Raw genomic sequence first — 20,688 nt, 5'->3', positions numbered from 1 at the left:
CTGTATGTAAAAAGTTTTAAGCGTCTGATATTTGGACCATTTCTTTTAACCTAGTTTACCTTTTACTAATGTGTAAAGGTAAAGGGAACGGTTTCCCTTGCTTCAAAGCTAGCCGTACCTGACTGTATTTGTATTTTTATAATAACTTACTTTGATAGCTTGACCCTCGTATATCATAACACAGGGGCCCACCTGATTCTAAACCAGAAAAGGCTTTTCAAAAAATGAAAACAGTTACTGTAAAGTTTGCAAGCCCAGGAGAAACACAGTGGAAGAATAAAACCAAAATTAAGACCATACATCTGTCAAATATGTTTAAGATTTCTCCTTCTAGGTGAGAAAACCAATATCAGAGACAGGCCAGATACTCACAAGAATACTAACTGTTCCCAGTCCCTTAATTTCTTCTGTTCTCTAATTCTGTTCAGAAGTTCTTTGCTCAACTTTTCTCTCTTACTCTGAAGCAATCTTTCAGCAGCCATTATTTTGCCCTCATCTTCTTTCTCAAGCCGTCGCGTGGCCTCGGCCATCTCCCTTTGATGCTCTTCCATTGCTTGGTGCAAATACAGTTTTGGCACGCTGAGTGTTAGCAGTTCTTGAACAACAGATCCACAGTGAATACGTCTGATTTCCTCACGAGCTCTCTCAGCCAGATGCTGTCTGAGCACGACGACTTCTTCCTTGGCCTCACTGTCAAGCTTCCCAGTGAGTTCCTCCAGTCCAACGAAGCGATCCACCAGCATCCTTTGCCACTCAGCCAGGAAACGGCAGATGTCTTCAGGGCTCCTGAAAGCTTCCTCAGGACACGCCTGTGCCAGCGGTTCTTCTTTCTGTGACTAATGCAACAACACTATTTATTTCTTTATGGCATTCACAGTCCACTTTTTCTCCCTTGGACTCACGGCAAATTACACGGAGTGAGTCAACAGAATTGACGGGATGGGGGTATTCAGTAAACAATAAAATAGGATTAGGGTTGCAGAAGCAACCAGAGTTCTAAAAACAGAGCTGAAGCAAAGCATAAGTCTTAACATGACACATTAAAGGATACACAAACGGCATAGCAGGATCCTTCTTTCAGTAAGCCAAGTACAGTAGCATAGACCACAGTCCCGAATAACTTTATCTGGGTATCTTTGTGAATCATTTAGTATGGCCCTACCCTATTGCCTGCACAGAAAAGCCCTCCTGAGTAATTGTTTTGCCTAGTCTGCAGAAAGCCAGGACCAGGGGAGCCTTCCAGACCTCCTCGGGCCGACCGTTCGACAAGGCGGGGGCCACATGGGAGAAGGCCACGTGCAGGGGCAGTGGTTGATTTAATGAGAAAGATCTTCCATTATAACATATAAATATAATTTGTACAAGTTCGTTCATTCATTCCATTTCCCCTCAGCAGCTAAGAACAGCTTGCGTCTCATTAACAGGGAGGGGCTGTGTCCCTATTAAGGAGATGCGAGCGAGAAGCCCAAGAGATCTGCATGCAGCATCGCCTTCAAAGATGATGAGCCAGCTTCTTCCGTTCATCAAGAGGTGTTTTCCCAATAACTGTTTTGTGATGAGGCTCCAACAACCGTGAACATGGAGGACATCTGCCCAAATGTCCCTGGTAAGTCGTGTATGCATTTTTCAACTGTGGTAGCATTCTGAAGGGTTTGCAAAGGAGCCACGGAGGCACTTTTGGGAACGGGGCACACTCTAAGGGAGGGGAAGACAGCCAATAGCCTTGCCCAAGCCAGCAAGAAGCTGGAAAGTTCCCAAGAAAGAAGCAAACCCCCCCCCCAAAGGCGAGTTTCTGAGATTGCTCACTAGGTTTGACTCTAGCATAGCTTTCCTTATGGCTGACGGAACTTAACATCATTAAGCAAAGAGTATCCAAAAGGTTGTGCTGACTGCCATTCTCACCCCACACCATTGCATAATGCTCCCACGCACCCCTCGTTTCCAGGACACGATAAAGGGAAGTCCAGCACAAAATTCAGCACAAGCACTTCTGCGGTTGACCAAGGAAAAGGTTTCCCGATCGGAGCGCAGGCAGGTCCTTCTCACTGGAGAAAGTAAGCTCTGCACTGAGACCCCTGACAGCCTTCAGATCAACGGGAAGGCCAGGGAGCAGCGAGCTCCTGGTTTTAATGCCTGGGACCGCGGGTCTCCTTGGTATCTTTGCCAGGCTCCTCACAGAAATACCCGGATCCAAGCAGCACCCATATTTCTGGGTGTTCTCCACAATCCATGGCAATTGGGGAACTAAGGAAAGACAGCAAAATACTTGTTCGCTAGAAGAAATGCTCAGATACTGAAGATAGATAGATAGATAGATGATAGATAGATAGATAGATAGATAGATAGATAGATAGATAGATAGATAGATAGATAGATGATGGATGGATGATACGTAGTAGGCAGGTAGGTAGGTAGGTTTCAATTTCGCTTTAGTTAAATCTATTGGATTATGCAACAGCTGAGATCCTGGAATGTGGACGGTGGAGAGAAGTCTGACCCTGATGTAAGTGCAACAGCAGGTTTTGCAAAAAGAATTCAGAGCAATGAGGAAATATTAGATCTGACAGACAGATATACTCACTAACATTGTACAGCGATATGAATGCACATTTCACGTTAGCTGAAAAGTTGAGGGGGGTCAGTTAGGCCTCAGTCAGACAATGGCCTTTTTCATGCTTAAGCTTGGCTTGGCAAACAGTATTATCACCTGTTGGTGCTGTTGTGGATTGCCACAATGCTTATTTTATGTACATACGAGTTTTGTCTAGAAATGTCACATTTGCCTACATTTCACCCCTATTTCTGTCTATATGTCTTCCGAGTCCAGACTTCACGCCTCTAGTGGGCTGTAAGCCACGAAAGCGGAGGCCACATGAAATGGGTCTGTCTTGGAGGTGCCACGAAATCCCCTTTCCTTCCACTTCCCTCCAGGATTGCTTTTCCCCCTTCAGGCCTGTCAGCAAGCTGCCATTCTGTTTTCTGTGACCTCTGTGTACATATCCTTACCCTGTTGCACCCGGCTTGTTTCTACTATCCTGCTTCTGTGCTGGAATGCATAAGATAACTACTGGTGGATGTGTGGGGGAGAAGATGCTGTAATGCTTGCCTATTGCTATCTCATGAGAACTGCACCTGTGTTTTGTCTGATGTTCTGCCTGGTTCCCATGGACTGGGCGCGCAACCGTTTCATTAGCCCGCCAGCGGGAATATTATTCATTGGATATGTATCTGTTTGAATTTCCTTTATTATGCTCGCCCTAACTGTGTATCCCCAGTTCTAACAAAGAACGTGTTTGAGTATGTCTTCAACGCTTTGAAATAAATTTTGCTTTTCTTGAAAACGTGGATTTATTCTCGATGCTTGGGGATCCAACATATTGTTAGAACTCCCTTTCTCCTATCGTTCCGAATCTGGCAAGATCATGAGCGGAGCTGAGGGAGACCTACCGAAAACGGAGGGGGATTCAGGATCGGTCCCACACACCTCCGCTCCTTTGGTGACGGCAGCCTCGCTGGAGGGTGCCGTGGGGGGAACGATTCCCCGCCGGCCTGCACATCTGTCTTGGCCGCCTCCGACCCCTTCGCACTGGGGTCCGCGGAAGACTCAACGGCAGGATGATTGGACTATGTACAACACTCAAGGCGCTCGTGAGGTGTACTCCCGTCGAGGGAGCGGATTACGTGAAAGTTTGTTTGACAAGGGATTGTTCCCAGAGCCGGGGGCTACCTCGGAGAAGGGGTGTTCTGAGCAAGACCTCGAAGAGTGGATGTTCGAGCCATCGGGGCCCCGAGGCCACGTAGAGGATTCGGAGGGAGCCGGGGGCTTCCAAACGGAAGGAGACTATGACCCACCCCCGGACTCCCACCCTCGAGATCCGATCCCTGAGGAAACCACCGGGGAACGACTGGAGGAACTGGAATACTCGGTGAGGGACCTGTTGAGGGCATTCCAGGATGTAATGGAAGCTCTGCCGGGGATGATGGACATTAGAATGGCTAATTTTCTTGATGCACACGCCGCGCAGCAGCAAGTTGCCCCAGCACCGGGAGTTCCCGCGCCGCAGGTGCCTGCCCAGCCACCGGCCGGACCTCCGCAGCAAGTAGGACCTGCGCAACAGCCGATGCCGGGTCTGCCGCCGGGTCTGCCGCCACCGATGAGGCCAGTGCCAGCGGGACCACCGGTTGCTCCGGGTCTTCCTCTCGGGGGAGTTCCGGGGCAGCTGGGACCGTTGGGAAGGACTCCACGGCTTAGACCCAAGGATTTACTGGAGGCTACCTTTGACGGCAACCCAGAGGAACTCGCCTTCTTCACGGTGAGGGTGCACAAATTCGTAGAAGAGAGCCGACACCTCTTCCGAAATGAAGCTGCTCTCATTGATGTCATCTCGGCGAGACTGAAAGGAGACGCCGCCACATGGTATGTGGGACTGCACAATGACCGCGGTCCGGAACTTTTGAATTTGCGAGCATTCATGTGGGCGCTGCGGGCTCGGTTTGAAGATGTCAACGCGAGCCAAAGGGCCAAAGCATTTCTCCGCACCTATCGTCAGAATAAGAAGTCGGTCCGTGAATACACGCTGGAATTCCACAAGCAGGCAGCAAAGCTCCGAGACTACCCTGATCATATTTTGGCTGAGATGTATCGATTGGGACTCAACGCGGACATCCGAGAAACGGTTTTGAAGACTGTTAATCCTATCTCCCTGATGGCTTGGACCCAGGAAGCTGAAAATGCAGAGGATCGGCTCAACACCATCAAACTCGACCTGGCTGCTACGACCAACAGACCCGCCACTGCCAGCGCCTCCAGACCCAAGACTCAACGCCTGTCGGAATCGGCACGAGACCTGCGCATGAAGATGGGGCTCTGTCTGAAGTGCGGGGAGAAGGGGCATTTCGCCGTGGATTGTGGCAGCCGTCAAGCTAAAGACAAGCCGCCTACTCCGAAGCCTAAGACGCCACTACCGGGGAAGAAGGGGATGGCCAAACCGCGATTCTCCAAAGCTCTGCAGGCGGCCCAAGGTCCGGAGGGAACCGAGCCGCCCACTGCCGGGTCAGAAGAGGAGGTAGAGGTTGAACCGGCGGAAAACGACAACGGCCTGTTGTGAGAGGCGCAAAACGACACGGCCATTCCAGCACTGCGCCCAAGGTGGTGAGAGAAACCCCTTCCCTGTTTTTCGTGACTGTTTCTTTAATGAATCCGCTCCTGGGTACCCACGTCAGGGTGAGAGCGTTGATTGATTCTGGGTGTGGGAGGGATCTCATCAGCCCTAGAGTGTTATTGACACTGGAAGCGGGGATAACCCCCTTGAAATCTCCCATCATTTTTACCCAAATGGATGGGGCGCCCATGGAACCTTGTACGCATGAGACTATGGCTTTGCGGTTGGGGGCTGGCGATCATTGGGAATCCAGGACCTTCATTGTTACCCCTAAGTCGCAGTTTGATTTGGTACTGGGGAGTCCCTGGCTTTTTACCCATGACCCTTACATCTTGTGGGAAGAAGGGGTTGTCAAATTCGTGTCGCCAAAATGTGTAGATCACTGCTGGTTGGATTCGTGGGGGGACCGGCCTGCCGCGCAGTTCCCCTGCGGCACTTTGAAGCCGGAAGAGTTAGCGTCTTTGCCTCGAGAGTATAGAGACTTGGCGAAAGTTTTTGGCGAAGAAGAAGCTAACGAACTGCCCCCCCATCGCTCTACTGACTGTGCTATTGAACTCTTGCCTGATTGTAAATTGCCTAAAGGTAAAATCTATGCGATGGGGCCGGCTGAGAAAGTTGAACTGCGGAATTTTATTGATAAAAACTTGGCCCGCGGTTTCATTCGCCCGGCTTCCTCCCCTTTCGCCGCGCCGGTTCTCTTCCGAAAGAAGAAAGACGGGGGGCTCAGGTTGTGCACGGATTATAGGGGTTTGAACGCTGTTTCTTTGTCCAATGCCTACCCCCTCCCCCTGATCAAGGACCTGGTGGCAGAGGCCACCAAAGGCAAAATCTTCTCGAAACTTGACCTGAGGGATGCATATTTCCGAGTGCGCATTAGGGAGGGGGACGAAAGTAAGACTGCGTTTAATACCCCCTTGGGGCAGTTTGAATACCTCGTTATGCCCTTCGGGCTTCAAGGGGCTCCGGGGGTCTTCATGAACTTAATCAATGAGGTCCTACATGAATTTTTGTTCAAAGGGGTGGTTCTTTACCTTGATGATGTGTTGCTGTATTCCCAGGACCTACCGTCGCATATTAAATTGGTGCGCCAGGTCCTTAAGAGGCTTTATGAACACAACCTGTTCGCCAAACTGTCTAAATGTGAATTCCACCAGCCCTGCATTGACTTTTTGGGTTATCGCATCTCCGGGGGGAAGGTGGAAATGGACCCTGCTAAAATACAGGCCGTGCTTGAATGGGAACCCCCCAGAACCCGCAAACAATTGCAAATGTTCCTCGGATTCGCCAATTTTTACAGAAATTTCATCCAGAATTTCGCTCAAATTGCCCTTCCTCTAACCGATTTGTTGAAAACCAAGGGAAAGGGGTTTGATGCTACCAAACCAGGCGCCCCACTTAAATGGTCCCCTGCTTGCGCGGAGGCTTTTGAGAAACTTAAACGTATGTTCACGTCTGAGCCCGTGCTGGCGCGCCCTGATGAAACTAAAAAATTCATTGTCCAGACTGATGCTTCGGATGTGGCAATGGGGGCCGCTATTTTGCAAGAAGGGGAAGATGGTCGTTTACACCCCCTTGCATTTGTGTCTAAAAAATTTTCGGACGCTGAACGAAACTGGGGGATTTGGGAGAAGGAGGCGTCGGCTATCCGGCTGGCTCTCTCCACTTGGAGGCAGTGGTTGGAGGGGGCTCAACTGCCATTTGAAGTCTGGACTGACCATAAAAATCTGGAAATGCTGAAATCCCCCCGTTCTCTAAACGCAAAACAACTTCGTTGGGCGGACTTCTTTGCTAAGTTTCGATTCACTCTTCGTCATTTCCCTGGGACGGCTAATTCCCTGGCTGACGCGCTCTCACGCCTCCCACAACATGACAGTCAGCGTGAAATCATCATGGATTCTGTTTTTTCCCCCTCCCACCTGGGGGGGGCTGTTGTCACCCGCGCGCAAGCGCGCTCAATTCCTCGCTCTGATGAGACTTCGCCTTCCCTTTTCCCTATGGGGGGGGGGGCCTGGGTCCAGAAAAATGTTTCTGCTTTTACTGGTGAAGATATTGCCTCCCTGCGTGCATTGCCGGATTATGTCCGTAGCCCAGAAGGTCTGATTTATTCTGGGGACAAACTGTATGTGCCTATTTCAATGAGGAGGGAAGTGATGGATTCTGCTCATGGTTCCAGACTGGCAGGACATTGGAGTTTTGTTAAATCACTGCAACTCATCCGCAGACAGTTTTGGTGGCCACACATGCGCAAAGACCTATTGACTTTTGTTCGATCCTGTCAGACCTGTGCCTTAACTAAACCCAGGGGGGGCAAGCCTCCCGGTCTTCTGCAACCACTCCCTACTCCATCGAGGCCTTGGGAAGTGGTGTCCATGGACTTTATTACTGATCTCCCTGTGAGCAAAGGGAACACTGTTATTTGGGTGGTTGTTGATTTATTTTCTAAGCAGGCTCATTTTGTGCCTTTTCCTTCCTTGCCTACAGCTCAGAGGTTGGCGAAATCGTTTATGTCTCACGTGGTGAAAATTCATCAATTACCTGCTAAATTAATTTCTGACAGGGGGACCCAATTTGTTTCTAAGTTTTGGAGGGAACTTCTTTCCATTTTAGGGGTGGAACAAGGGCTCAGCAGCGCGTATCATCCTGAGACTGACGGACAAACAGAACGAGTGAATCAGACCCTGGAGCAATATCTTCGTTGTTTTACTAATTATCAACAAAATGATTGGTGTGAATTGTTGCCTCTTGCTGAATATTGTTATAACAACACTGTCCATAGCTCCACGGGCATGTCTCCTTATAAAGCTGTTTCTGGTTACGACAGCCCCCCCCTCCCTTTCCTGGAGGGGATGGGCCAACGTCCTGTGGGGGATGCTGATACATGGTGTATGTCCTTGCAAAATGCATGGCCTCTGCTATGCCAAACGCTTGACGCAGCCAAGGCTGCTTACAAGACCCAGGCAGACAAGGGTAGGGTGGTGGGGTTTGATCTGAAACCTGGGGATCTTGTGTATGTCTCGACCAAGAACATTAAGATGCTGCGACCTAGCAGGAAATTGGGGTGGAAGTTCATTGGTCCATTCAAAGTGCGTAAAGTCATAAATAATGTGGCGGTTGATGTTGTTTTGCCTAAGAATTTACGTGCTCTGCATTCTGTTTTTCACATGAGCCTGTTGAAGAAGGATCCTGGCCCGTCTCCCTGGAGACCATCGGTTACTCCTCCTCCACCTGTCATTTTGGAAGGGGATGAACATTTTGAGGTCGCTGATATCCTTGATTGCAAATTGAAACGTGGTAAACTCTGGTACCTTATCGAATGGGTTGATTTCGGTCCCCAGCACCGCGAATGGGTGGAAGAAGGGGATATTCGGGCCCCTTACCTGATCCGTAGTTTCAACAAGTCACACGGAGCATTAGCCATGCTACAGAGACGGAAGATAGGCGGATTTTCTGGGCACGATCACACCACCACATCTGGGAAGCGTAGAGCTCCTGTGCTGAACCTGAGGCTTTGTCAGCAAGCTGCCATTCTGTTTTCTGTGACCTCTGTGTACATATCCTTACCCTGTTGCACCCGGCTTGTTTCTACTATCCTGCTTCTGTGCTGGAATGCATAAGATAACTACTGGTGGATGTGTGTGGGAGAAGATGCTGTAATGCTTGCATATTGCTATCTCATGAGAACTGCACCTGTGTTTTTCTTGCTCTTCTCCCTGGTTCCCATGGACTGGGCGCGCAACCGTTTCATTAGCCCGCCAGCGGGAATATTATTCATTGGATATGTATCTGTTTGAATTTCCTTTATTATGCTCGCCCTAACTGTGTATCCCCAGTTCTAACAAAGAACGTGTTTGAGTATGTCTTCAACGCTTTGAAATAAATTTTGCTTTTCTTGAAAACGTGGATTTATTCTCGATGCTTGGGGATCCAACAAGTCTTTCCCCCTTCACCCCCCTCCAGGAAGTCCCCCGACCCACCCTCCGGTCTCCCTGCTCTTTCTGGCCAAGGCAACTGCGCTTGTACCTGGGCGCACCTATGTCAACACCACCAAGCGCTCCTCAGCCCAGCCAGGGGAATGCTCTGCCCGGGTGCAGCTGCAGAAGCCATTGGCTGGGCCGGGGCCAGGCTCCCGGGCAAGATCATAGAATCATAGAATGTTAGAGTTGGAAGGGACCTTGCAGGTCATCTAGTCCAACCCCCTACACTCTGCAGGAGCGTAGCCGAGAGACAGCCCTACAACATATCCAAAAGATGGTTGTCTAGCCTCCGCTTGAAAACGTCCAGCGAAGGAGCATCCACCACCTCCCGAGGCAGTCTGTTCCACTGCTCAACCACTCTGTTAGGAAGTTACTCCTGATACTGAGCCGGTAACGACTCCCTTGTAATTTCCACCCATTAGATCTAGTCTTGCAATCTGGAGCAAGAGAGAATAGATCCGCTCCATCTTCTACATGGCAGCCCTTCAAATACTTGAAGACTGCAGTCATGTCCCCTCTAAGCCTTCTCTTTCCCAGGCTGAACAGACCCAACTCTTTCAGCCTTTCTTCATAAGACTTGGATTCCAACCCTCTCACCATCCTGGTTGCCCTCTTCTGGACACGCTCGAGCTTGTCAACATCCTTCCTAAAATGTGGTGCCCAAAACTGGACACAGTACGCCAGGTGAGGCCTGACCATAGCAGAATAGAGCAGAACTACCACCTCCCGTGATCTGGACACAATGCTTCTGTTAATGCATCCTAAGATTGCATTAGCTTTCTTCGCAGTCACATCGCACTGCGGGTTCATGTTTAGCTTGAAAACCTAGATCCCTTTCACATGAGCTGCTGTCAAGCCCAGTCTCTCTCATTCTGTATCTCTCTCATTTTATACCTAAGTGTAGATCAAAAGCGGCCAGGCTGCGGCTGGGGGAGGAATGCTATGCAGGCGTCCGGTGCCAGACTCCGAGCCAAGTGGGCTTCGGGACCGGCCTTGCTGGAGGCAGGCGCACCCTTCAGGAAGCTGCTTGGTGAACTGCCCTCGCTCCTTCCTCGGGGTTCCCCAGTTGTGACTGAGATCGATGCCCCACAGTCCAGCTGGCTGGGAGGCTCCTCAGGGAGGCAGTTGGCCAGGCGAGCCTTGGCTGGTGTGCAGTGAGAGAGCTGCAGTCACAGACAAAGAGCCTCACAGGGGGGAAGTGCCACACAAGCAGCCCTGGGACACACAAAGGCCTTCGGCTGGCGAGGCGGCCCCGGCCCCCTCCTCTCCCCCCCTTGGGCCCATCGCAGAAGTGGAGCCCCCCAGCCCCACCCCAACATGCTCACTCACCCAACCTGCCCCTGCCCAGCAGAGGGGTGATGACGACTCCCCCCAGCAGCAGCAGGAGCCCCTCGATGGCGGAGCCTCACCACGCCATCAGTGTCAAGGTGCTCTCGGAGGGACCCGGGCAGCAAATCGGCCCCAACGCCAGCACGGGATTGCAAGGGGGATCCCCGCATCATGAGGGCTTGGGGGAAGGAAAGCGAAAGTGTCTTTTTGGGGAGGGAGGAGCAGGAGCAGGTCTGCAGGCCAGCACAGCGTCCTGTTTCAGTGGGACTCTAGGCAACAGCCTAACCCTGCATTATGGACACGCCGGCCCTACGGGGAGGATTCTTCTCACAATTATTGGTCTGTGTATGCATTTTCTCACCCAATTCTCAATTACCTTCTGCAGCATTTCTTGTCGCCTTCTGGCAATCAGTTCTTGGTGAAGTTTTTGCTTCTCTTCCTTTACAATATCAGCAAACATCTGTTGAGCAGAGTGCAGTTCATCTTGAGCTGTGTTCAGGACGCCTCCCAAATGATTTTCAGCCAAACAACATTCCCTGCAAGGTGGGTGAAAAACCCCATGAAGACTTGCTTACTGTTCCTAGACAGTTAAAATTAAGAGTTAAAGGAAAAGTATTATAAATGTTTGACTCAGTTTATAATAATCTAAACGAAATGAAGATTTGTTGTAACTAAGCTAGTTACGATCTCCTCTCTTGGGTTTTTAGTTAGCAGTGGGTTCTTTGCGTCCTTGCCCACATCCAAGGCTCTGGCAAAAGCCTTTATGCAACACGTGGTGCGCCTCCACACGCTTCCGAGCAAGATTAACTCCAACAGGGGGACGCAATTTGTTTCCAGGTTTTGGGGTGAATTATTAAACTTATGGGGATTGAATGGACCCTGCGTAGCGCTTATCATCCGGAAACTGATGGACAGACCGAACGAGTGAATCAGACTTCGGAACAATATTTGCGTTGTTTCACTAACTACCAGCAGGATGATTGGGTAGACTTACTTCCCCTGGCAGAATTTTGTTATAACAACACGTGTCACTCATCTACGGGGATGTCCTCATTCAAGGCGCTCTATGGATATGACAGTCCCCCATTGCCCTTTCTCAAGGGAGTTACCTTGGGCCCGGGGGATGCTGCGCAGTGGTGTCAACAACTTCAGGACTCTTGGCCGTTATTGTGCAAAACTTTAGAAACGGCCAAAGAGGCTTACAAGGCTCAGGCTGACAGGAAAAGGGTGGAGGGATAGGCTCTGCAGCCTGGGGACTCGGTGTATGTGTCGACAAAAAGCATTTAAGGTATTGAGACCCAGCCGCAAACTGGGATGGAAATTCATTGGCCCGTTTAAAGTCAAACGCCTGATCAATGAGGTGGCTGTGGAGCTGGACCTACCTAAAAACATGTGCAATATCTATTCTGTGTTTCATTTCAGCCTCCTGAAGCGTGATCCAGGCCCAAGCCCCTGGCTGCCAACAAAACCTGTACCCCCTCCTATCATGGTGGAGGGTGAAGAACATTTTGAGATCTCAAAGATCCTGGACTCTAAAGTAAAACGTGGCAAACTGTTTTATTTGGTGGAATGGTTGGGTTTTGGGCCCCAGCACCGTGAGTGGGTGGAAGTAGGGGATATTCGGGCCCCTAGGCTCTTGCAAGAGTTTCACCGGGAGTTCCCGGAGAAACCGGGAGATATCCCAGGCTGACCAGGAGGTCTCCCGGGTAGGCCGGGAGATTGTTCTTTGGGTGGGCAGAATGTCAGCCATGCTGCCATATATTTTATGGGCCCAGGTTCGCTTTCATGACCTGTGTGCCAGTTGCTGCCGCATTCCTTTCTCTTCGCTTCTCCCCCTCGTTATCACTGACCTTGTAGCCAGCCTGTGTAGTGTCTTCCCATCAATTACCCATGAGATTGGTTTCGTTTCCCAGCCTTGCCTCTAACTGCCTTGGTCCTCTTTCCCGCCCACGGGAGTCAGGCCGATTGGCCCATAGGTGTGTGTGTGTGTGTGTGCTTTCGAATACCCTATATCTCTCTCAGCTTTCTATGATGTAGTCATTCCTAACAGTGCTTGTGCCCAGTTCTAGTTATGCCTTTCCGGGGGACAAGCAAGGATACACATTGCCATTTGAGTCACCAGGTGCTTGGGAGAACGTGACACAGGTGGTGCCCCTTTCCGATGCACTTTGCAACTGGAGTTTACTGTGTGAAATGGCAACATCTATTTGCAAACGATCATGAAGGAGCGTTGGAAGTCAGCTGGAAGTGCACTGTTCAGCGTGTGTGAAAGGGCCCCATGACCCGTGACTTCCTTTGTGCCACTTTTGATTCTTTCCAGACTTTTGATTCTTTCCAGACAGCTGGAGGCCCTCTGGTCACCTACAGGCTCAGTACAAGGTTGGCATTGCACTGTGAATGGGGTCTGTGTTGCCTGAGGCAACACAGACCCCATTCACAGTGCAATGCCAACCTTGTACTGAGCCTGTAGGTGACCAGAGGACCTCCAGCGGCTGTGCTGCCAACTGTCTTCTGCCAGCCTGGCTCCAGCACCATCCTGCAGCCTGCCTAACACACACCGGTTTGACCACCAGTGTTGCTGCTGTCATGGGCATGCAGCTTTGGTTATGATTCTGCGGTCTGTCCATGCAGCTTTCAAAGGAACAGGAGTGTTGCTACACCCAGGCGGCAGGCGGCCCCTTCCGCATGACCTGGGCTCAGAATGCTAGCCCTGTCTGCATTGTTTCACAGCTGGGGCTAGAATTTCAAAGCGGCTTACTATCTCCTCCCCTTCCTCTAGCCCAGGCCAGCCCGATCCCATCAGATTTCAGAAGATAAGCAGGGTTGGGCGTGGCTAGTATTTGGAAGGGCGGCCTCCAGGGAATACCAGGGTTGTGACGCAGAGGCAGGCAAAACCACCTCTGAAAAACACCTGACTTAACATCTTGTGAACAGCCTGTAAGGCTGTTTGAGACCCACCGCGGCCAGAGTGAGCACCCGGCCCTAGTCCTAGCTCCCGACCACCCAGCGGTTCAAAAGCCGTAACAACTAGCGAGTAGATGAATGGGTACCTGCCTTAGAAGGCAGGGAGCACCCCCCTCCATTGGGAGGTAAAGTGGGAACCCCAGCAGCGGCGATTTGGCGAGCGGCGGCAGCAGAGCAACATGAAATGGCGGCGGCAGTCGAGGTAGCGAGCGGAAGTGGAACATCGAGTGGTGGACCAGTGGCGGAGGCGGGAAGCGCGAAGACACAGCGGCGCAGGCGGGGCGGAGCCTGAGGGACGGAGCCAGAGCCATGCCAATGCGATCTACGCGTCGGATGGGCCCGCTGACTCCAAAAAAGACCACCTGAGGAGCCTGAAGAAAGCGGAGGGGAGAGGCCGAGCCGAAGCCGAGAGCCGAGACGAGCTGACAAAACATCAAGCCGAATCCCACTGCGTGCTCGTAGGCAGTCCCGCCCTTAACAATATATGTGCCCATAGATAGGGATGATCTACTATGTAAGCCGCTCAGAGACCCCGTGGGAGGGGTTCGCGCGGGGTATAAGTCGAATGTTAAATAAATAAATAAATAAATAAACAACTCTAGCTCGCCACATAGTGGTGCATAACGCTAAAGAGCGAGAACTCTTGCCTGCCAGACAATCTTAGGATCTCCTGGCTGTTCTACACACAATGCCGTACGATTATTGTTCTTGTTATTATTTCCCTTCCTCTCCCCACAACAGACACCTTGCGAGACAGGTGAGGCTGAGAGAGTGCTGAGAGAATTGGGACAGGCTTCTCACGAAGGAGAAGAGGGGAACCAAAGCCAGCTCTCCAGATTAGAGTCTGCCGCTCTTAACCGCCACACCACGCTGGCTCTCATGCTGGGAAAGGGGTTCAAAATCCTCTGGAGCACTGCTGGTGTGTTCTAAGTAATTCAGGCTATGGGAAGCAGGAAGAGAGAATACACATTTCTAGGATGAACAGTGGCAGGCCGTGACAATGAACTCATTTACCACAGTGGTGGGATAGTTCACAGTGTGGGACCCGCGGGCTCTCTTGCCACTGCCCGAAAGATGAGTTCAGACTTATTTACAGGTTTCCGTACAGTGGGATTTAAAACCTCTCCTTCCCCAATGAGCGCTTGGGATGGGAGATGAGGGATGCATTCCGGGAGTGGGAATGTGCTGCGAAACGCTCCAGACCCCTCTGCCCTGGCCCTGGGTGCTGATCCTGCGCCATGGGCTTTCCTTGAGAGGTTTCTTATGACACATCAGCTGTGGGAGTGTCTGGGTGATTAAGTGGGCGTGGATGTGTCCCACCCCATGTGTCCAAAACGAGGGGATTTGCCAGAGAAGGATCTGAAGCCCTACTTGCAGAGCTCCGGGAAGTGTCATGGCCACAGTCCTCCAACCAGCAGAGGGTGCTGTTTTCCCTCTTCTCTTCCCTTGTTGGGATCTCTGTGTGGGATGGTGTTGGCTGGCTACTTGCATACATGGCTGACATGGGGCACATGTCAGCATGGCTGGTGATGGCAGGTGATTGTTGCTACGCACTCAAGGGTCATTGCTACGTTCTCAGATCCTTGAATCTGGGTCCTTCTTATCTTTTTTCTTTTCTGTGCTCAAGGGCCAAAGGATACTGACTTGCCACTCCTCCCTAGCAATGTGCCAGTGCCTGAGTTTTGCTTTGCGCTGCCCTCCGGCTCACAGATTTTTGTCTCAGCTCAGGAAGGATGGGGCTCCAGAGCAAACTGTTTTATACGGTAGCCAAATCGCTCACTCACAGCTTTAATGCCAGTAGCTCACAAAGTAGAAGTTTTGCTCATAAGACTCCGCAGCTTAGAGGGAGCATTGGCCTGGACCTGGAACCTCAAGAGACACCAGAGAAAGGAAATGACCTTCAGACACGGATCTGAACTGCCCAGACTAGTCTGCTCAGGAGGGAAGAAGAGGACACAAATGAGCCCTGATTTGGACTTCCTCTGGCCTGGCTGGCGTGAGGCAGATTCTCACTGCACAACGCAGGAGTCCGGGCAGCCCAGAGTGCAGCACAGCTAGGCTTCTTTTTGCTTCTTCACAAGAACCCAGCATTTTTCCATAGCAAAACTTAAAACATTTTCAGATGGGTTGCCATGTTGGTCTAAAGCAGCAGAACAAAGTTTGAGTCCAGTGGCGTCTTCAAGACCGGCCAAGTTTGAGTCAGTGGCGTCTTCAAGACCAACAAAGTTTAATTATGGGTATCAGCTTTTGTGTGCACTCTGCATACACATGAAAGCTTGTGCCCAGAATTAAATGTTGTTGGTCTGAAAGGTGACACTGGAATCAAACCTTGCTTTAAAACATCTTGCTGATCATTAATTTTTTTTCTTAGCAAAACCACCCCTGTGCCTCTCCAAATACCGCAACACACTCAACCAATATTTACCTTTCCACTTTACTAATGAACATGGCTATCCGATTTGCTGCAAGTTCCCACAGGGAAGTCATCTGGGAATCCAGTAACTGAATCATCTGAATGAGGGATTCCCTGTGAGCAAATCTTTTACTCAGAAGATAGTTCTTATGAGCTTGCAAAAGATCCGTCCACTCTTCAATGTCTCCCTGCAGAGAAAAATATAAACACATCCGATTAACTTTTTATGATCATGAACTGGAAATGCCTTGGAAAGAGTAGGAGTTAAAATTTTTGCATTAATAAGACCAGATAGCCTTTACGAAACTAAACAATCAATTTACTCATGTGAGTTCTGAACTGTTTGGCTTCATTTCCAAAGCTGTAACCAATGAGAGAATATATATGCTGCTAATTCGTTACTTTTTACCCATTTTAATTCCCTTTGCCAGTTTTGAATGCAAACACCCTCAGAGTTGCTTTCCTTCCTTCATCTGCAGACATGTTTCCCACGGCAAAGTGCACCCGTGAGACAGCCCAGGATCGGCTGTGGCCAGGATTAGGCTCATCACGCATTCCACTGACTAGATCATTCCAGAGAGGTACCTGTGTTAGTCTGTGTCAGCCAATCACAGCAGGATTCCAGGAGCATCTGAAAGACTAAGGCCACAAACTCCAGCAGGAGCTTCCCTGAGTCAGAGCTCACCCGCCTCTGATGCTGTGAGACCCACACACCCAGACGCTGGAACAGGCTGTGGCTAGTCTTTCGTTCAGATGCCCCTGGACTCCTGTTTTACATTAGATCTGTGGTCTTCAGACTAGGTGCTGGGAAGCCCTGTAGGTCCTCAGAAGCTCAACAAGGATTCCTCGGCGAGAATACCAGTGATGAGAAGCCAGCTTCCCCGAAAGCCAGATGGCCCCCACTTTCTGCCAGTCTCCCTTGAGATATGCAGCCACTGGAAGTGAAGGACACCAACCCCATTCATGTGGAGGCAGCCCAATGCGCTGATCAGTGAGCAGCATGAATGGAATTTGCTTCATGGACCGCTCCACCACCACCCCGCCAATCTTCATCAACATTCGGGGGGCTGTGGTAGCACGTAAGGACTTTGCAGCCCACAGCTCAAGGCGGGAAGGATCCAGGGGCACCTTTAAGACCAACAAAGTTTTATTCCTGGCATAAGCTTTTGTGTTGCATGCACTTTGTCGGTCTTAAAACTCTGGTGGCCTTAGAGGTGCTGCTGGACTCAAACTTTGTTCTGCTCCTTCAGAAGGACATGACTGCCCCACCTAAATGATCTTACTAGGTTTCCTACCCAAGGGAGAAATGGAAAGCGCATGGCGTCAGGATGCTGCAAGCTTTACCCGTTAGGTAATGTCTTCTCCACCCCGGCTGACTGGCTGGCTACAAACGTTGGCTCTGCTGTACGCACAGCTGCAGAAGAGCCACGCCAGACTTTTAACTGAGCTGGGATTCTCCAAATGGGTCGCTCTTGAAGCTACGTGCCAGTGGAAGTAGGGGACTGGCAACTCAGGCAAAAGGCTCATGGTCAGCTGAGGGAGGAGGAGGGAGGCCGGGGTCCCAGCAGTCCCCCCTCCTTCTGCTCCTCTGCCAGTCAGGCCAGGGGGGTCCTGAGGAAAGACTTGGTGGACATCTCTTGGAAGATGGGGCTGCCTGACCCATGGCCTAAGGGTCCAGCCACTCACACAGGCCTCACGCTCGCTTGACTGAAGCGGTGGATGTACCACCAATATACCTAGACACAGTATTTATTTGTTTTGCTGTCTCGTGAGGGTCATTGTTGTGGATTCCAATACCTGTATTTTAGAGTAATTCTCGACAAGAGATTTGGCTGCTTCTAACTTCAGTTCTCCTTTACAAATCATATTTCTTATCTGAGTGAAAAAGATGCTGTGGATCTCGTTTCTTTTGGAACAAGCCAGTTCTCTGTACGTCGCAGCAAAGTATTCTTCTTGCTTCGCCAGAAGAAGCCTCTTGTGATGGAGCTGCTCCAGGTGGTGAAGTTTCCCCAGGAGGGCTCTGCATTCTGCAGCGGACTGAGGAAGCAAGCAGCAGGTTACGGCCAGCCTCTTCAACACTCAGAGGCCCTGTCCCAGCCCAGGAGTCCCATGAGACAGCCTGCCTCAAACGCCGATACAGTCACAGAACTGACTTTCTCTCCGTCAAAGGGACATCCGACTGGGCCTAAAACATGGTGCAATTTAAGGTCCACTTCACAAACTACGTGGCAGCGAACATTTGTTGAATGTATACAGCACAACCAAGGCTCCCTCTAAGCTGTGGAGTCTTGAGAGCAAAAATTCTACTTTGTGAGCTACTGGCATTAAAGTTGTGAGCGAGCCATTTGGCCGCTGCATCAATTAGTTTGCTTCAGAGCCATCCTTCCTGAGCTAAGACAAAAATGTGTGAGCCGGAGGCTAGAAAACTGCGCGCTTAGCTCACATTAACTCAGCTTAGAGGGAACACTACATCTACAGTTTGTATTCTATCCTCAAAATACCTTAGGAGTACACCTGAACACAGAAATTGTGATTCGGCCATAATGCACAGCCTCTTGTGCTGCCCGTGAGCAAATCCAACTGGAGATCTTGAACATGCATTAAAATTGAAGGAGGTCGACCAACCAGAAATGAAGAGGGACAATGGACAGCAAATCCCTATTTAACAAAACAGCCAAAGACCAGGGAAGTCCCTTCTGTGCCCTGATACCACCATCGACAACCTGTACTTCGCCAGCATGAATCGGACTGAGATGACAGTCCTAACACCAGTACGGACTGCATTCTCATTATGATTGATTTGTTACTAACATTCCGCCATCGTCACATAATACTGCACACAAGCACTTTATGATAGGTTTTATAATTGCTCTGCTTTTATCTGTCTTCGTTTTTATGTAAGCTGCCCTGAGCCTGCTTCGGCAAGGAGGGCGGAGCATCAATCAAATAAATCAATAAGTGTTTGCACTGCAGCTGAAGTATTGGTGGACTTGGCATTTAAGCACCAAACCGGCGACTTTAGCTTTTAATCACAGCTCTGAGCTCCCATGAACACCTGAAGCTGCCTGATCCTGAATCAGACCCTTGGCCCATCAAAGGCAGCCTTGTCCACTCAAGACTCTTTCTCCAGGGTCTGAGGCAGAGAGAGGTCTTCCCCATCACCCCCTGCCAAATCCTTTGACTGGAGATACTGGGGATTGGACCCTGGACCTTTTGCATGCCAACCAGATGCGCTCCCACTGAGCCACAGCCCTTCCTTCATCTCTCCCTGTCTCTGAAATAAAAAACATAACAGGAAACTGCCAGCTGACTATCCTGCTAAAATACAGGGATTGGCAAACTTGCCGGCTCTGTTTGGAGTCGACTGTATTTATGAGCTTTTCCAGAGGACCCTTTGGGAGGAAGGCTAACCCTATACCGTGAGTTTTCACCAGCTGGTAATACTGGCTGCATCCTAGCACTGCCTTTTCAATGGCTTCTCCAACCCAAAGGGCAATTGTTTTGTACTCGTCCTGGATATCTATCTCGGCTCAGGCATCCATGTGCCTCTTGGATGCCAAGGCCCTTAGGGGCTGATTGTTAAAGGCAGGCGGTTCCTGAGCAGCTGTCCCGTAGTGTAGGACATGCCACCGGGACTTAGAAGCACGGTTGCTGTGCGACTCCTGGGCTGACTGTCCAAGCTTGGGGAAGCTACCTTACTCAAAAGAGCCAACACTGTCCCTTCAGAGCAGTAGTAACTCCCACACAGCAAGGAAATGGCTTCTCCAACCCAAAGGGCAATTGTTTTGTACTCGTCCTGGATATCTATCTCGGCTCAGGCATCCATGTGCCTCTTGGATGCCAAGGCCCTTAGGGGCTGATTGTTAAAGGCAGGCGGTTCCTGAGCAGCTGTCACGTAGTTTAGGACATGCCACCGGGCCTTAGAAGCAAGGTTGCTGTGCGACTCCTGGGCTTGGGGAAGCTACCTACCACATTTAATGGAAATCTTCCCCTCACTGAGTGTTTCTGAAAAGCAACCTGCCTGAAAGCTGGCCACTGATACTGCCAAAATCGTTTTGCGTTCCGGGTTCAAGAAGAACTTCTTGGGGAATGAGCCTTGATTCTTAATCCATACTGCACTGCGAGTTGGACAAAGCTGTATTCCAAAGCAGGAAACTGCCACCATCCAGCCCCTCTCAAAGGTGGCGGAAGACAGTTCCGACTACCTCTTGATGCTTCTGCACCCGAGTTACCTTTTCATTGGCCTTCTTCAATAATTCCTCCACTTCCCTGCTCCCCGCTCGCTCTCTGTGGTGCTGAGACTCGGCTGCCTTCCTGTTCTCCAGGCTACACTCAGCCGTCAAAGCCACCATCTTCCTATTGTACTCTTCTTGAATCTCTATCTCCACGGTGCGGAACTGCTTCCTGAAGGCCAAAGTCATCCTTTTCTCCACATGAGGAGAGAGCCCACAAGTTGCAGCCATGTTCTTCACTAACAGAGCGATCGCTTCTTCGGAAATCTGCATTCGACAGTCTTCCAAATCTCTGTCCGCGTGGGTCAGGTTTGCAATTTCATAGCTGTGAAATGGAATTAGGATGTTTAGAATGACTGTTTGGATTACTGCAATGAACTCTGTGTGGGGCTCCCCTTGAAGACAACCTGGAAACTACAACTGGTCCAGGATGAAGCACCCCAACTATTGCCGTTGGGAACAGATGTTGCCCATTTTGAAACAGCTACACTGGTTGCCAGTCTGTTTCTGAGTTGAATTCCCGGTGCTGGTTGTGACCTTTAAAGCCCTTCATGACCTGGGACCCACATATCTGAAGGACGGTCTTCTTCCATAGATGTCCCTGTGCACCAGCT

The 20,688-nt window shown here is 50.4% G+C and overlaps 1 protein-coding gene across 1 annotated transcript in view; it reads right to left on the bottom strand.

Annotated features, from left to right (window-relative positions):
* EVC2 (Ellis van Creveld syndrome 2) overlaps positions 1-20,688 on the bottom strand; it is a 72,774-nt gene that overhangs the window by 16,864 nt on the left and 35,222 nt on the right. Inside the window, exons 9-13 of the mRNA XM_015425777.1 lie at positions 20,075-20,399; positions 17,640-17,879; positions 15,855-16,030; positions 10,842-11,001; positions 373-836 (exon numbers count right to left, since the gene is read on the bottom strand). Of these exons, the coding sequence (XP_015281263.1) occupies positions 373-836; positions 10,842-11,001; positions 15,855-16,030; positions 17,640-17,879; positions 20,075-20,399 (1,365 nt within the window). The remainder of the gene's footprint in view (positions 1-372; positions 837-10,841; positions 11,002-15,854; positions 16,031-17,639; positions 17,880-20,074; positions 20,400-20,688) is intronic.

The sequence above is a fragment of the Gekko japonicus genome, unplaced genomic scaffold, assembly GCF_001447785.1.
Source record: "Gekko japonicus isolate JY-2015 unplaced genomic scaffold, Gekko_japonicus_V1.1 scaffold1905, whole genome shotgun sequence".
In the NCBI taxonomy this organism is placed as follows: domain Eukaryota; kingdom Metazoa; phylum Chordata; class Lepidosauria; order Squamata; family Gekkonidae; genus Gekko; species Gekko japonicus.
The sequence above is the reverse complement of the archived record's forward strand: the minus strand, read 5'-3'. Positions and strand labels throughout refer to the sequence as shown.